Here is a 16,634-nt window from a genome sequence, read left to right on the forward strand (position 1 = left end):
ATTCTTTCTGGAATCTACTGTGACTTCCTTCAGGAAGAATAGTTTTTATCCATTTCACCAAAGAAACATTTACTCTCAAGATTGGGGCTGGCTTTTGTTTTCTTTTTAACAGCTTTATTGAGGTACTGTCCACCTACCATGAATTCACCCAAAGTGTACCATTCAGTGTTTTCAGTGTATTCACAGAGTTGTGCAGCCATCACCATGTTCAGTGTCAGAACATTTTCACCACTCCTGGAAGAAACATACACCCTTAGCCATCACCCTCCAAGCCTCCCAACCCCACTCCCAGTCGTAGGCAACCACTAATCTGCCTTCTGTCCCTATGGATTTGCCTGTTCTGGACACTTCATGGCAATGGAATCGTAAGATGCAGTATGTGGCCCGTTATGTCCAGCCTGTCTCACTCAGCATCGTGTTTGCCGTGTTCATTCACATCGTAGCACATGTCAGTGCTAAATATTCACCGCATGGATGCACACATTGTATTGGTTCAGGCATCCATTGATGGACATTTGGGTTGCTTCCACGTTGGGGCTGTTTTTTGGTGAGCTCACAGTGGGCTCTAGCTTACACTCCTTTGCTCAATTTAGAGCAGGGGTTGTGCCCTCACTGGAGTGTTGAGTAGAACGTGTATAGGGCATCCTGTTTGGCCACTCGGATTAGGCAGGTGGTGATGTATTGGGGTTTGTCCCCCAGGATTTTCCCTAAAGGCAGTTGCCACAGGGAGAGGGGGACGCCTGTCTCAGGAGCCTTCTCTGGAAAGACTGCACTGAGGGCCAGGCCTCGGCCTCAGATGGTGCAGGGTTGTCGACCGTCGCGAAGGCTCGAGGTTTTGACAGGGGTTTCCTGCGTTTCCCCTCTCTTGGCTGCAAGGGAAGGAGAAGGGGCGCCAACTGGCCCCGTGGTTAAGACTTAGCCCCTCGGGCAGCTTCAGGCACGGCTTCTAAAGCGGCGCCCTTGTCCTCAGGTGTCTACACCCTCCTCTTTAAAACCGCGGTGGAGTTTGGGGGTCGCTTAACTTGGGTCCCGGACGGTATTCCTGCCCCCAGAAAGCTCCGAACCAGGCACCCAACCCTCCAGGGCTCCCCCGTGTGGCCGGTGGGCAGCCGCGGCCAGCAGGGGGCGCGCTGTGCTGTTCTCAGCAAGGAGTGTGCAGAGGCGGGGTGGCCACTGCAAGGTGGCCTCGTGCAGGATGGCAGAGGTACCTCCATCAGTCACCTGGGGAAGCTGCCGTCCATGCCGGAAACTCAGCCTGTGGAGAAGTCTGGCAGGTTGGTGGCTAATTTTAATTAGGAACATTTTCACACATCCACCTGGTGTACCCGTCATCCAGTTCAATGGTTGTGAACATTTTGCCACTTTCGCTACAGCTAAATTCAGCTCCAGAACATTCTGCATTTCACCCCTGTATGTCCAGCTTGCATCTCTTCAGGAATATGGACATTTCCTACACAACCACACTGCTGTTTTCATGCCAACAAGATTAGCAGCACCTCCGTGGGTGCTTTTAGAGGTTTTTTGTGGACTCTCTCCCTTTGTGGGGGAAAGAGGGTCACATGTGCAGTGGGTTGTTTAGAAACCTCGCAGGAAGCAGTGCTTTGTTGTGGCAGGTGTGATGTGTTGGGCCTCGTTCTGCTCCTGGAACTGTACAATCTGGGATGACTGTGAAGCCACATCCTGGCTGTGACTGCCAGGATGTATTCTGGACAGAGATGACTCATAAAACTCAGGAGTTGCCATTTTTGGTTGACAGTCCATTTCCCAAGAGGTGGCCGGCCTGAGGTCCCTGAGGTCACATTCACCAGAGCGTCCTGGGCACCATTGGTGGTGGGGAGTGCTGCTGAGCAGTGGACCAGCCAAGCTGTTCACGAGAGATGGAGCCGGACAGCATCTTGGTTTCTGAAAGTGTGTCCCAGCAACAAGGAAAACACAGGCGATGTGGGAAGGTCAGATTTGCCAAGTCTGGGAGGATTTTTTTGTTGTTTGGTTGGTGTTTTGGTTTTGTTTTGTGTTTGGAGCCGAGAACTCAGCCCAGCAGCTGTGGCTGCCCTTTCTCCAGTGGCCTCTCACATTAATGTCTGCGATGGCCTGGTCCCTGGTCCTGTCATCTCAAAACAAGGACATGGGCGGCTGTCTCTGCCCTGCCTGAGTGGGCTCTCAGAGGTCCCCTCTGAGTGACGAGTCTTCTCAAGAAGGGCACCTGTTGGGATCCACCAGGCCTCAGGCAAGAGCTCACCAGCTTCTTGTCCCGATGAGCTTCCCTTTACGCTGCCAGGGGGTCACAGGAGGGGCCCCACCTGGCAGACCCCACGCGGGCAGTGTGTGCAGCGCGCAGGTGCTGGCTGAAAACACGGAGGAGGAAGAGAAAGCAGGTCCCCTCTCATCTCAGCTCTCAAGACGTGCTGTGCAGAGGGACCTGTCAAGGTGGCATGGTCCTTACCCTGCAGGGTCTGGCGAGAGCTGGAAAGACAGAACCCGATGTGGGCACAGAGCCATGGAGCTCCTGCAGTACCTCCTCTGCCTCCCCGCCCACCCCATGTCTGCTTCAATGTCACCAAGGTCACCATGTTTCCAGCCCCGTGGACCTGACCTTTAAAGCCCCCGCCCCAGCTGTTCCGTGTTAGACTGGCTGGTGCCATGAAGGGGAAGGGGGACGGCGGCAGACCTGTCATTGCCCAGCCTACCCTTGGCCACCCCTCAAAGGAGCCCTTCTTGCTGGACAGAGCCTACTGGGATCATGTCCAGGGCTCAGAGACTGAGCAGCTGCCCCACTGGCCCTGTGGTCAAGCCTCAGGGTGGATTCGGCCCCTGGCAGGTGGCAGGTTAGGACACGGCCTGCCCGGGGACCCTCATGGAAACGCCTGTGTCTCATGGGAACCAATCAGGAGCAGGGTCAGGACAGCAGGAGGGCACTGCATTTGGGCTCCCTTTGACCTTTGGGCATTGCCTGGACTCTCACAGTGCCCATTCACAGAACTGTGGTTTCCAGAGTCAGTTTAGGTAACTTCAGGCTACCCCCTGCCCCAACCCCGATGTTTATTATGAAAAATTTCAAATATGTAGAAAAATTGAATGTGTGAACAGTAAGTTCCTATTTTATATCAACCTGCCACTTAGGTCCAACCGCTAATAGCGTTTTGTCACGTTTGCATTCTAAGCAGTTGAAAAATTTTTGAACTGTTTAGTTTTAGACCTCATGATACCTCACTACAAAGTATTTCAGCAATGCATCTCCTAAGACTTTCTGCATAAGCACTGTACCCTCCACATCTAAGTCAGTTAATTATAGTTTCATAATAATTTCATCATAAATTCATCATCTACTGTCCAGCCAATATTTAAGTTTCTCCAAAATGTTGTTTGACTTTTTATTTTTCCCAGGAAGAGTTTACACATCACATTTGGTTGTAGGTCTCCTTGTCTTTTTTAGTCTATTTTTTTTTTAATGACATTGACTTTTTTAATTGATAAATTTATTTATTTATTTATTTTTTGGCTGCGTTGGGTCTTCGTTGCTGGGTGCGGGCTTTCTCTAGTTGCAGCGAGCGGGGGGCTACTATTCGTTGCGGTGCGCGGGCTTCTCACTGCGGTGGCTTCTCTTGTTGCGGAGCACGGGCTCTAGGCACATGGGTTTCAGTAGTTGTGGCTCGCAGGCTCATTAGTTGTGGTGCGTGGGCTCTAGAGCACGGGCCCTAGAGTGCAGGCTCGGTAGTTGTGGCGCACAGGCTTAGTTGCTCCGCGACATGTGGGATCTTCCTGGACCAGGGATCGAACCTGTGTACCCTGTATTGTCAGGCAGATTTCTTAACCAGTGCGCCAACAGGGAGGTCCCTAAATGACATTGACTTTTTGAAGAGACCAGGCCAGTTGTCTTGTAGAATTCTACCCGTTCCGTGTGTGTCAGATGTCATGGTGCCCGGGTGCCAAGTGTTACCTGCAGTCGTGAAGTTAGGCCTGGAGGCTTGATTGGCTTCAGGCCCAGCATTGTAGGTGGGAAGCTTGAGGGCTTTGTGTATTTCACAGGAGGCACTGGGAGGCTGGTCTCCATCCCTGGGGGATGTGGCACTGCAGGATCTCAAGGGTGTGAGGTTAGGCTTTTCCTTGGCGATCGCTGAGCCCTGGGGGGTGCAGGTGCTTTGTCAGAGTCCACCCGTGGCCTTCCTGCCTGGGCTGAATGTAGCTTCCTGATTTAATCGTTGCAACTCGTGGCCCCTGTCTTGAACTTTTGGCATGTCTTGAAGTCCTTCTGTGCGCACATAGGGGAGGAGAAATGGCCCACCCAGCAAGTGCCACTCTAAATCCAGCAGGTCTCTGGGGCTGCTGAGCCCTGGGTCGTTTGTTGGCAGCCACTGGCCCAGGCTGGGAGGAGTCAGGGCTGGCAGGGCCGTGTGCCTCACCAGTGGAAAAACAGCAGGTGTCAGGGAGACGTGAGAACCTCTGGGTAGAAGTAGGGCTGGTGTGGGCGCTCAGCGGGCAGCTCAGAGGGGCCAAGAGAAGAGAGAACACAGACCAGAGGTGGGCTGCCCTCTGTGGGGCTCAGGAGTATCCCATGTGAGCAGCGAGGGGACCCTGGGTCCCCATCCTCCCAGGCCTTCCCGATCCTTGGTTTCCTGCCCTGCAGGGACGGCGGAGGTGGGGGTGTGCCTGTGATGCCTAGTGCAGGGAGTGTTGTAAGGGGAGGAACACTCCATCAGGGGGACGGTGCGAGCTTTCCCGCCTTGCTTGCCTCACAGGTTATATGAGGAGGAGGAGGCGGCAGCGTGGGTGCGGCCGCCCTCCTGACACCTCCCTCCCTGCAGGTGTGAATGACAGAGGTGGTGCCATCCAGCTCCCTCAGCGAGGTCAGCCTGCGTCTCCTCTGCCACGATGACATAGACACCGTGAAGCACCTGTGCGGCGACTGGTTCCCCATCGAGTAAGTTGAGCAGTGTCCCCAGCTGTGGCTTGAGGGGTGGGGAGTGGCGGGGGGTATGTGAGCAGAGCCACGGGTGCCAAAGCTGAAAGGCTTGCTGTGAAGGCGCCGTGGTGGCCCAGAGTGACCTCGCCTGTCGGGGCCCCGGGCCCTGCTCCCTGACTACCACCGGGCTCTTTGCACCTCATTGTGTTCCTAGAGATCCCCAAAAGGGCTTTGCTGAGAATCTTTAGTTACAAAGATGTTCCATGCAGTGCTACTTATAATATTCAGAAAATTGAGAAGCTACTTAAGTATCTTAACAGAAAGGAATTGGTTACATACATCGGGGTATGTGCATGCAAAAGTATAATGTTATTCTGCCGGGGGAAAAAAAAACCTGTCCTAGAGGTATATATGTTGACAAGGAGAGTTTTTTTACGAGATATTAAGTGGAAAAAGCAGACTAGAAAGCAGTATGTACCACAATCCCCCTTTTATTTAAAAACACATACAAGATAAAAGCTTAGGAGGATATGTACTTCGTAGCAAATGTGTTCAGTAGTTCGGGTGGGTGGATGATTAACATCTACAAGTTTGTCTGGTTTTGCTTGTCTGTATTTCCTACATTTTTCTGTAATATGCACATAGAGCTTATAGTGAGAAAAATAGTGCAAACTTTTAAAAATTAAAAATAAACAAGATCCTGCCAATCATCTAATTTCCGTGAGCCTTAGCCTCAGATGTGTTTAACCTGCTGCCGGCAGGAAGCGAGGGATTCCCTTACGTCCCTGATGGGAGTGTGAATTGTCACCTTCTGGGGCCACAGGCTAGCGGCGGCTTCATAGGTTAGAAAATAAACGTCATCCCAGCAGTCCCACCGCTGGAAAGTAATCCAGTAAGTCCGAGGTTAGACCCCGCTGAGGGTGAGCTGGGGCAGGTAGAGCCTCACTGGCCGGAGCCTCTGTGCCTCTGAGGAGCCCGACCTGCCTGCCTCTCCTTGCAGTTTCCTGGGCCTGAGGCCTCAGGTTCCAAAGATGACGGAGAGAACTTCAGTCCCATCAGACCATGTGGTCGCAGCTCCCCTCCTGGCTGCCGCGCCACCCGGCACTGCTGGGGTCAGAAGGCGGGAGCGTGATGAGGACCAGGAGAGGAGCCTGGGTGATGCTCAGGTTCTGTGGAACCTTCCGGTGGGCGGGCGGTGGCCTCTACAGTGCAGACCCGAGTAGAGCACCTCTCTTTGTCGCCAGGAGGGTCTGAGACCCTCCTCCAGCTCTTGGTCTCATGAAAGGCATCCTGGGCTAACCCGCTGTGTCCGTTAGGAAACAAACCCATACACCCTCCCGACCGAGCCTCCTTAGCTGTGGCTGAGTCTGCCTTTTCATCACTGCATCACTGTTCTGTTCCCTGCTCCTCGGACAGCACTTGGTCAGCAGCCCCAGTGACCCTGGCTACACCTTGCCCTTGAGGCCCTGTCCCTGAAACTCAAATGCCACTCTGCAGTGAACCTGGCTCTCCCCACACCACTTCCTCCAGTCTTGAAAAAGTCTCACAGAATTCTTGGAAATCACCCAAGTGTCCACAGGCTGCGGGGGTCATCAATCTTAACTCATCCACCTGCCCCCCCAGGCACTGCTCTCGAGGGGACAGCATCATCAGAGGTTTTTCCCCTCTTGTCTCGGTGTCTTGTAAGATCGTTTTCCCATCAAATTTCCAGTCCTGTCCGGACAGATAACCGCTTTCAGAAGATGATACTCTGAGAGTGATACACTTCGGTGGAGACTGAGCGATGGGCAGACCCCTCGTCAACCCTGAGTGGTGGACAGAGCAGCCTAGGGTCCCCTGTGGTTCAACTCTCTGAAGCACGACAGGGGTTGGACTTGACCTGGCCGGTTCATCTGAGTTTGTCTCTTCTTCAGTTACCCAGACTCATGGTATCGTGATATCACCTCCAACAAGAAGTTCTTTTCCCTCGCCGCAACCTACAGGGGCGCCATCGTGGGAATGATCGTAGCTGAAATAAAAAGTAGGACCAAGATACACAAGGAGGTGAGTGTATGCAGCAATGACTTGGCAGTCGGTGCCTCTGGACAGGACTGTGGGGCCTTACGACACAGTCACGCTGCCTGCTCTGTGACCCTTTCTCTTGGGAGCCCAGATGGCATGTGAGATTCGTACCTGGTTGGTTTCTTTCTGTGTGTTCGTGACACAGTCATATATGCATTAAGTAACACGACCACAGGCTTCACAATCACAGCCGTTTTGAAGTAGGGAGGCGGGTAAACGGTACACTGGCCTTTCTGCGGGCTTCGAGTCACAAGAGCAGGAAGTAAGCTTACCTCCCTGAGACCGATGGCAAGTCCACCTGTGTCCAGGCTAACTGTGGTGTGGAGGGTGGGGTGGGGAGTGGGGAGCCGACCCACTCCCAGCACGTGGGAGCCACTCAGTGAGCAGTGGACGGGACACAAAGGCCGAGTCACCAAGTGTCCTTTTCAATGGGGGAGAGAAAACCATACACATGGCAGATCCTTCTAGTTCTTTGTGAGGTAGAAGAACATAAGAACCTTGTGCTGGTCAGATTCATGACACTCCCGGTCCAGAACTGCATCTCCGGAACCAAGAGACCCACGTGGGGCGGTGTGTCACTTGGCCTGGCCTTGGCAGCAGAGGGTGGTGGAGGGCACCACTGCCCACCCTACCCCCCGCCTCCCCCTTTACTGTGAGACCACCTGGGGCTGTGTAGGATCCCTAGTTAAAACATTCACACTCTCTTGGGCTGCCTTGTCTCTTGGCTGGTGGACTGTCACGTGCTGAGGGCCCGCTGAGCAGTTCCTTCTTCCCGCCATGACTTCACTCGTCTGGCATCCCTGACCCTCCTTGTCTGGTCTACCACCCACCCCAAGAGAAGCGATTTTTTTGTGTGCTGTTACATCTGCAGTTTCTCGCAGAAGGGCCCACACCCTCTCGTTTCCATGGGAGTGGAGGTGACCCTCTATATTGTCTTCTGTTCTGTTCCCTCTGCCCCAGTGTCTCCCCAGGTGTCATGGCTGGGAAGTTGGCAAGTGAGCTGTGTCCTGCAGTGGGACCGGGGCCTCCACTGCTGACCCGACTGTTTCTGACTTTCTCTTTAGGATGGAGATATTCTAGCCTCCAGCTTCTCTGTTGACACACAGGTTGCGTACATCCTAAGCCTGGGAGTAGTGAAGGAATTCAGAAAGCACGGCATAGGTAAGGGTGGCAGAGCTGATAAACCACAACCGCCAACTCGCCCCCCACCCCCGCCCCGTTCTGACGATTGTCTCTCATAAATACCCCTCAGTCTCTTCCTCCATCCCTGTCCCTCTGTCTGGGGCCAGACCTTCATCCTTCCTCCCCTTCCGCCAAGACCCACGGCCCCACCCACTCCCTTGGCCTTCAGCCTGTCCTCTTTCCATACAATACCAGGTCTTTTCTGCCATGGCCTCCTTCCCAAATCTGACAAGATCAGATTAATAACCGCTCCCGAATGTCCTCATTTGGGAATGGGCACCTCTTATCGTGCCTCTTGCCACACACATAGCTTATGTCTGATCCCAAGGTATTTTTTTTTTTAATATCTTTATTGGAGTATGATTGCTTTACAATGTTGTGTTAATTTCTATCGTACAACAAAGTGAATCAGCTGTAAGTATACATATATCCCCATATCCCCTCCCTCTTGAGCCTCCCTCCCATCCTCCCTATCCCACCCCCCTAGGTCGTCACAAAGCATCGAGCTGATCTCCCTATGCTATGCGGCAGCTTCCCACTAGCCATCCATTTTACATTTGGTAGTGTATATATGTCAGTGCTACTCTCTCACTTCGTCCCAGCTTCCCCTTCCCCGCTGTGTCCTCAAGTCTGTTCTCTACGTCTGTGTCTTTATTCCTGCCCTGCCACTAGGTTCATCAGTACCATTTTTCTAGATTCCATATATGTGCTTTAGCATACAGTATTCGTTTTTCTCTTTCTGACTTATTTCACTCTGTATGACAGAGACCCAAGGTATTCTTGATTAAGAGTAGAAAACATAATTGAAAAATAGTGCCAGCCACCACGTATCGGGTGCCCGCCACACCTGGGGTGCCGGGCTGCCCGCATGACTCCAAATTCCCATCCCACTCAGCCACACAGCCAGGGAGTGGCAGAGTCTGCATTTGTGTCCGTTCCACATTTTCCTGGGCTCAGGTTTACACTTCATTGTCTAAAAGATCAGTGAGTCTCTGTTGTGGGTTCAGCCCCTGGGAGGGAACTAGCAGGCTGGCATCCGCGGTCCCGGATGCCTGAGGACCTCAGGTGACAAGCCCCATCGGGCCATGAGATGTTAGGGACTTCTATAGTGGGTGGTTATGGGAGGTCGGTCTTCAGTCCAATAGCAGAGAGATCTGTAGAGACCTCTGCAAAGATGACTTCCTTGTCTGCCTCACGCTTCCTTCCCACTTGCCCGGTGCCTCTTCCTCCGCAGGTTCCCTATTACTTGAGAGTTTAAAGGATCACATATCAACCACCGCCCAGGACCACTGCAAAGCCATCTACCTGCATGTCCTCACTACCAACAATACGGCTATAAACTTCTACGAAAACAGAGACTTCAAGCAGCATCACTATCTCCCCTATTACTATTCCATCCGAGGGGTCCTCAAAGATGGCTTCACCTATGTCCTCTACATCAACGGTGGCCACCCTCCCTGGACCATCCTATATCCTTTCTCTTTCGGGGGTGAGGTATTGTGGCTTCCTAGCAGGGCCCGTGCACCAGCTGGAGCTGTGGTTGCCTTCACATGGCATCCACAAGGCCAAGCTCACGGGACCAGATGTTGTTGTGGGCGGGTCTGGCCGGCACATCTTGGGAAATGACGGTCTGGGTGTGGACATTGGGAAAGCAGGCCAGCTCTGGCACTCGGCGCTCGCTGGACGTTAGACTGGTATGAGGGGAGTGTTCAGCCTCCTGGCCCAAGATCCATCCATCCATCAAGTATCGAATGAGAGCCTCCTGTTCCAGGTGCATGGGGGATACAACAGTGAACGAAACAGCCAGAAGCCCCTGCTCTCATGGGGCTGTGTGCTGGTGGGGGAGAAGACGAGCAAGTGAGGTGAAACGAACTGTTTGCTGTTTGTGAACACTTGGGTTCAAACCTTCTTTGCTGGGTGCGTGACCCAGAGGTGTGTCCCTGCCCTGCTCCCTCCTCTTTAACTCTCTCTGGCCCTTGACAGGTTCAGTGGAGGCCAGGAGACTTCCTGATAGTCATAGGGTGTGATCCCCAAAATACTGTGTGTATGTGAGAGAGAGAAGTTAAATGAATGAGTCCAGGATTTATCCTTTTCACAGGGAAATAAACGAGAAAGACAAGGGCGGCCCGAAAGCCTGCAGGCCTAGCTCCTGTGAAGATGGGTCTCTGTGGGTGTCCACAGGGTCAGGACTGCTGACCCCTCCTCATCACAGGGACAGGGCCCTGCCACTCTGAGGACTGAGCGTAGGGGAGAACTAGGAACACTTGCTCTGCCAGACCCCACCCCCAGCACCCAGTCCTGTCCAGCCTTAGTCTGGGTGTCCAGGTGCCTGGGGCCTCACCCAGAAGGTCCCTTGTACCCAGGCTCTGCCCTGCATTATTTTGTGCAGCAGAGCCCCCTCCATCTGATGAGGCTTTCCAGCCCTGCAGAGGCTGAGCAGGCTCTTGGCCTCCTGCAAGAGTGGCATGCTGTCTGCATGCAGCCCCCATGGTCACCGTGCTGACAGTGCCACCCCGGGGCAGTTGGGCAGGCGAGTCGGAATCTTCCTTAACGGAGCTGCACGGACTACATCCAGCACCTGGGCTCTGCGCTAGCAAACCTGAGCCCCTGTTCCATCCCGCACAGGATCTACCGCCAGGCCCACAGCCTGCTCTGCAGCTTCCTGCCATGGTCAAGCATCTCCACCAAGGGCGGCATCGAGTACAGCCGGACCATGTGACGCCAGCCGGGCAGTCTCTGCCAGGCCCCACCCCTCGGCACCCTGTGGAAACCGCCTTCCCGGCCATCTGACTTCTGCTGTCATCTGCAGAGGAGCCAGTGGGCACCTGCCAGGCCCGTCGACCTGCCCCAGCTGCAGGCCCGGTGCTACGTGGGCTCGGGAGAAGAGAGTCAAGGGGCGTGCCCGGTCTCCCCCAGGTACACCAGAGCAGGGGGTGCAGAAAGGGGAGCAGAGCCCAGTGGGATGATGGTTGGGGAAATTGAGGTGGTGCTTTCAGCAATGAAAACAGGAGGCCCTGGATGGGCATCTGCTGCTGAGGGTGCTGGGAAGCATGGCCAGGGGCCGAGATAGTTCCCGAACGTCTCTCAGAAACTTCAGGAGGGAAAGCAGAGCTCTTGAGCCCTGGCCAGAGCTTTATCTTTTCACTACCTGAACTACTTTTTAAAAAATAATGCATTCACATGGTTCAAAAATTGAAAAGTTACCAAAAGATCAAGCCCCTTCTACTCCTGTCCCCAGACACTCAGCTTCCCCTTCCCAGGGGTTATCAGTGCCACTGTGTCCCTGGTGGTGCTTCACTGTAGATGGTGGCTTTAACAGCAGCAGCCTTGCCCTGTGGTGGGCACCTAGATGAGAGCTCTGCTTAGACGTGGCCACTTCTGAGCACCGTGGGGAGCTGGTCTCCCAGGCCTCAGGGAATGGCAGAGCTGGAAGGCATCATGGGGACTCCAAGGTCTACCCCTTGTGCATGGACACGGCCCAGAGCGGATTGTGACGTGGGCCAAGCCCAGGCGGCAGGGCTCCGTGGCCTCCTAGGCTGGCACCGCCGTCGGTACTGTGGTTTGTGCTGGGACCGAGGAGAGCCAGTGGTCACTGGAAGGGACTTTGGACCTGGAGGAGGGCTCACGCTTCAGGAGCACCAGGGGCCCAGCTTTGGGCTCCTAGGCCAGGCCCCTGGGGAGGGGAGGGAAGCAGAGTGTTTCTGCTGAAGGCTTCACCCCTGCTCCCCTCTTGTCTATCCCACAGGCTCCTCCAGCCCTCCTTCCCAATCTGGAAACCTTCACTTCTGCTGAGCCCTGGCCGGGCCCCCGCACGTGCTCCAGCCCCACGGGCACCTGGGGGTGGCAGTGTTCACTGTGGTCTGTTTCTTCTGCTGCCCTGGGAGCAAGGGCATGGGAAAGGGCTTCCTTCCCCACGCCCCTCACCGGCCTCTTCCCCTCCACTGCCTGATCCTTCCAGCTCCTTCCTCCAAAGTCGGAATAAACTTCTGGGAGGGAGGAACCGAAGTGTTACAGACAGACTTGACCCTAAAGACACAGGAGCCTCTGAACAATGAGGGGTCGAAATAACGGGAAGGCCAGCCCCTGGTCCAAAACCAGCACCCAGAAGCCCAGGGGGCAGAGAGCAGCCCCGGTCTCTCCAGCCGGGGCTGACACTTGCTGGGCACAGCTGAGGAGGCTTCTTACCCACACACTGAGGTCTGGGGTTTCGCTCCCCACGTGTGCGGGCGGATAACGAGACAGATGCCCACATGCCCACTAGGAGGCTGAGTCCTCCCGCAGCCTCTTCCCACAGGCTGCTTCATTCTGTCCCGAGCGATTGGAACCGCCTGTCAGATGGTGGATGTGCCATTCAGCTGAGCTGCTGCAGGGAGCTGGGCTGAGGACAGGCGCCGCTGAGGGCCTGGAGGTTGTCTCCCCCAGCCCCCCAGCCCCATGAGCAGCAGCTCCGGGGCCTGGCCAGGTGCAGACGGGACGAAGCTGAGCACCACCATGACCAAGTGAGACCCGGCCTTTGGGGCTGGGGACAGTCACGTGCCTTGTGGTCCCTCCACCTCTGGGGCAGAGACAGTGCCTGGAAGTGTGCACGTGGACGGCACGTGCTCCTGGTGTCCCTTCTGCCAGGGCCCCTAGAGCTGCTTGCTGCCTGGCCTGCCCTTCCGGAGCAGAGGGGATGGCACAGAGTCTCACGCCGGACGAGAGCAGGAGACGGGAACACCCCAGGTGGGGGCTCCGTGACCGTGTCCTTCCTTCCCTCAGAACTTCCCGGCCCTGGGCTCCTGCGGCCTCACCGGTGGATCCCGGGCAGGAAGGGCACTCCATCTCCCCGCACTCCCCACCTCGACGCTGACATTGGTTTCATGCTGAGGCCCAACTGGGTGTCCTCTCTAATCTGAATCAAAGATCATGTGATTTTTATTTCTGCCCCTCAGGGTAAGGGAAGAGTCTTCCAGAAGGTTCTGCCTTGGACATTCGTAATTGAGCTCAGAGGCCTTGCCCTGCCCCTCCCTCCTCGCCTCCTTATCACTGCAGTGTCCAGCCCAGTGTTGAACAGATTATAGTGTTTTGTCTTACTACAAACAAATAAATAGACTTTAATTGGTCACATCCTGTCTTTGCAGGCCCTGCGCCTGTGGACCTGCCCTGTGGCTGAGGGCGGCCCAGGAGCTGCTTGTCCCCTGAAGTCCCAAGGACGGCTTCCAGCTCAAAGGGCAATTGTTTTTTACGATCATAATTGTACCTTGCCCTGCCAAGGAATGCAGCCCTGGAAGAGGTTCTAGAGCTGGTGACAGTGCAGTGGTCAGGCAGGGGCCCTGCCCAGGGCACCCCACCGCAGGAGCCTGAGGCGGGGGGAGGGGGCAGCAGGTCCCAACCCCTGGCTGGGCCAAGCCTGGGACCAGGTCCTTCCACCAACTTCTTGGAGCCTCTGGCCACCCTGGGGGCAGGGGGTCGTGCCTGTCACCCTGTTAGACAAATGACTGGTTCAGGGGCTGGGAGTTGCCCAAGAGCCACACAGCTGTGAACGGTGGGCTTGAGACCCCAGCCCAGGTGTGGACCCCTCCAAAGTGTGGGTGCGCTGCTCCCTGAAGGCTGGGCCTCCCCCCGATGGCCCTCCCTATGGGACAGGGCCTGAGGCTGGTGGCCCGGACTAGGAGCTGCCACCACCCAGGGCCATATGCACACTTAGAACAACCTGAAAAGCACCCAGGGGCCAAAGTCTCCAGAATCTGCTGTACCAGGGTACAGGGGCAGGGCAGGGGCCTGAGGGAGCTTTCCCCCATGTCTGGAAGGAGCCCAGCTGTCCTGGTGTCCAGAATGTCCTTGACACCATCATGTGTGGTCTGACAGAAGCCTGTGAGAGGGGTAGGTCAGCCCTTGCCTGACCCAGCCTGCCAGGACAGGAAATCAGCCAAATGGTGAGGGTCACTGAGGCAAACCCAGGTCCTCCCATCTGTCCCCACAGGCTGAGGCCCAGTGATGTAGAGCAGGGGGTCTCAGCCTGAGAGATTCTGCCCCCCAGGGGACATCAGACTCTCCGGAGATGTTTTTCGTTGCCACACTGAGCGGAGGGCACTACTGGAATCTAGTGAGTGGAGGCCAGGGTCGCTGCTAAACATCCTGCAACTCACAGAACAGCCCCCGAAACAAAGAATGGCATAGCCCCAAATGTCAACAGGGCTGGGATTAAGACCTCCTGATACAGAGGAGCCCATGCCTGGGTGCCTAGAGTCTAGTCCAGCTGGGAGAAGGGCTGTGCCCATTCTGCCTGGAGGGTCAGGGCAGCCAGGGGTCCCCAGAGAGGGTGAACTCAACCAAGGCCTCAGTGAGGGGCGGCGTGGGGTCAACGTCTCTGCCCAGGTTGGGAACTTGCTCTCCTCCCGACACCCTCCCTAAACCTGGCCTAACTTTCTGTGTCCTCTGCCCTCTCCACCCAGAACACCAAGCCCTGCTCTTAGGCCTGCTGAGACCCTGCCCACCCAGGAAGCCTGCCCAGAGTCCCGCCCCGAGGAGGACGGCTCCCTCCTCAACTAAGGGTGGGAGCACCTCGGATTCCCCCAGGATCTACATGGAACTCTGCTCTCAGAACACAGGTGCCGAGGGGCCATTTCTCTGGCTGAATTGGCCTGATGACAGACAGACCCAGGGACAGAAGGTGCAGGCCTTGGCTTTTATTGAAATTAGACCTGTAGGCTCCCTGGCCACTTGGGAGCCCAACTCTCCACTCCGCCCAGCCTCCCAGGTACAAGTGGCCGACTTGAATTGGAGCAGGCTGCAAGGGTACGCCCAGGCTTCCTTCTGTCCCTCCCGCAGGACCTCCTCCTCCTTCCACCTTCGAGTTTTCCCGAGGCTGGCCTAGGCTCTGGTGCTGGGCAGCTGCCCAGGCATCTCGGTGTGAGGATGCTACTGGTGGGGGCTGAGCCCTTCCCCCTGGACCTGTGTCCTCCTCCTCCTCCTGGGCCATCCTTTCCCCTCCTGTCCTGAGCTGGGAGAACCATCCCTGGCACTTGGATCCCTATGGCCTCTCCAGAGCTCCAGAGTGCGTTCTCTTGCATGAGGGACATGTGGATTCCTCTGAGGCCCCCCAGGATCTCTTAGGCCTGAGCCCCAAGCCTTCACGGGGACCGGGCTGGGAGGGGGCACCCTTGGCTGGGTCCATGCTGGAACTGGAAGCTGAGGAAAGTGGGGGGAGAGGAGTCACTTGGAGGGACCTGGGGGAGGCTGCCAGCCTATGACCCCCGTGAACCTGGCATCCTTCAAAACCGGAGGGGAGGGGGCAGTTCTCCTTAAAGAAAACCTGGGAGGGGAGGAGGAAGAGGGAAACACGTTTCAAACTGAAAGGACCCTTCTCTAACGCGAACCCCTCATTTTACAAATGGGGAAACTGAGGCCTGGCCAGCGGGGGAGAGCAGTCTGAGGTCCCTCATCAAATGTAGAGCTGGGACAGGTACCCAGGCAGATTGGGAGTGGAGAGGGGCCACCTGGGTCCATCTGAGTGCCCAGCCCAACCCTGCCCGGGGTCTTCCCCCTCCTGTCCCCAGCCCTGCATCACCTGAACAGGTGCTCACCTGTATTTCCCAGGCTGTCGAACTTCCAGAAGGGCTGAGTGGTGACTGTTACCTGAGCCCAGAGCCCCCTGTTTCAAGTCCAGGGGCCAGACTGTGCCCTCAGGTTGTGGGAGGCAGCCCCCGGCCATGAGCTGGCCCAGCCAATGGGTCTCACACTGGCCGGCAGGCTGCATGAGGCCTGGCAGGTAGAGAGCCAGACCCCGGAGGTGGTACAACCGGAAGTTCTTGGGCTTGCTTCCCTGGGCACTGGGACACTGCTGCTGCTGGGCCCCCAGCCCCCCGTCGTAGATATTGGGTGGCGTGTCGGGGTGACTGGTGCGTCCTCGGACCCAGCTCACTGCATCTGTGGAGGGGAGAGCAGGAGGTTGGTGGCTGGTGGGCCACAGAGGCCGTGAGGGGACAGTGTAGTCACATGCTCATGTGATGGGCTCCACCCCTGGCCTGCAGAGCCTCAGCTTACCTGTCTGTCAAATGGGCTCCACCCCCTGTCTCCCACCTCCCTCACCCAACAAAGCACTCCTTCTCCCTCCCAACCAACAGGGAGGCTGAGAAGCCTGAGTCTTGGCACCAAGATCTCTTTCAGGACTGCAGGCTCTTTCTGCCACCCCTTTTTGCCCCCTACCCTAGAGAGAGCATTCTGGTGCCCAGGGTCACATGGCCTGGACTGGTGGCCATTCCCCTCTCCCAAGCTTGTATGTCCCTGAGGCCACCCTGGTGGCTTTGGGCCCAGGTCAGGACAGGAGGACATCTCTCCTCCTGCCACTCCTCCCCGCAGCCTGGCACCTTCTCTTATGCGCAGCTGAGAGAACACACAGACCAAGGCTTCCATGGAGGGCCAGCCAGGTGGGAGAGGAGCAGCCGAGCCTCCTGTGCAGCAGGGCTGTGCTCTCCCCTGCCTAGGGGATGGATCTGCAGGTCTCCCTTGG

General features: G+C 56.1%; 2 protein-coding genes across 8 annotated transcripts in view; one reads left to right on the forward strand and one right to left on the reverse strand.

The window, feature by feature from the left end:
* NAA60 (N-alpha-acetyltransferase 60, NatF catalytic subunit) overlaps window positions 1-16,634 on the forward strand; it is a 51,132-nt gene that overhangs the window by 26,779 nt on the left and 7,719 nt on the right. For 2 of the 7 annotated variants that reach the window (XM_059898405.1, XM_059898399.1), the window contains exons 2-7: window positions 4,803-4,918; window positions 6,814-6,943; window positions 8,026-8,122; window positions 9,378-9,612; window positions 10,706-11,059; window positions 11,889-13,247. In XM_059898405.1, coding sequence (XP_059754388.1) covers window positions 4,809-4,918; window positions 6,814-6,943; window positions 8,026-8,122; window positions 9,378-9,612; window positions 10,706-10,862 — 729 coding nt within the window. In that variant the 5' untranslated portion in view covers window positions 4,803-4,808 and the 3' untranslated portion in view covers window positions 10,863-11,059; window positions 11,889-13,247. Of the gene's footprint in view, window positions 1-1,756; window positions 1,950-4,736; window positions 4,919-6,813; window positions 6,944-8,025; window positions 8,123-9,377; window positions 9,613-10,705; window positions 11,060-11,888; window positions 13,248-14,577; window positions 14,921-16,634 lie in introns of those variants that run through there. The other 5 variants (XM_059898404.1, XM_059898401.1, XM_059898402.1 and 2 more) reach the window with 5 other exon arrangements.
* Window positions 15,156-16,537, reverse strand: C15H16orf90 (chromosome 15 C16orf90 homolog). Its single transcript, XM_059898692.1, has 3 exons — window positions 16,492-16,537; window positions 15,715-16,051; window positions 15,156-15,336 (listed from the first exon to the last, which is right to left on the reverse strand). The coding sequence occupies exons 1-3, from the start codon at window positions 16,535-16,537 to the stop codon at window positions 15,156-15,158; spliced, it is 564 nt and encodes a 187-aa protein (XP_059754675.1).

The sequence above is a fragment of the Balaenoptera ricei genome, chromosome 15 (assembly GCF_028023285.1).
Source record: "Balaenoptera ricei isolate mBalRic1 chromosome 15, mBalRic1.hap2, whole genome shotgun sequence".
Classification (NCBI taxonomy): domain Eukaryota; kingdom Metazoa; phylum Chordata; class Mammalia; order Artiodactyla; family Balaenopteridae; genus Balaenoptera; species Balaenoptera ricei.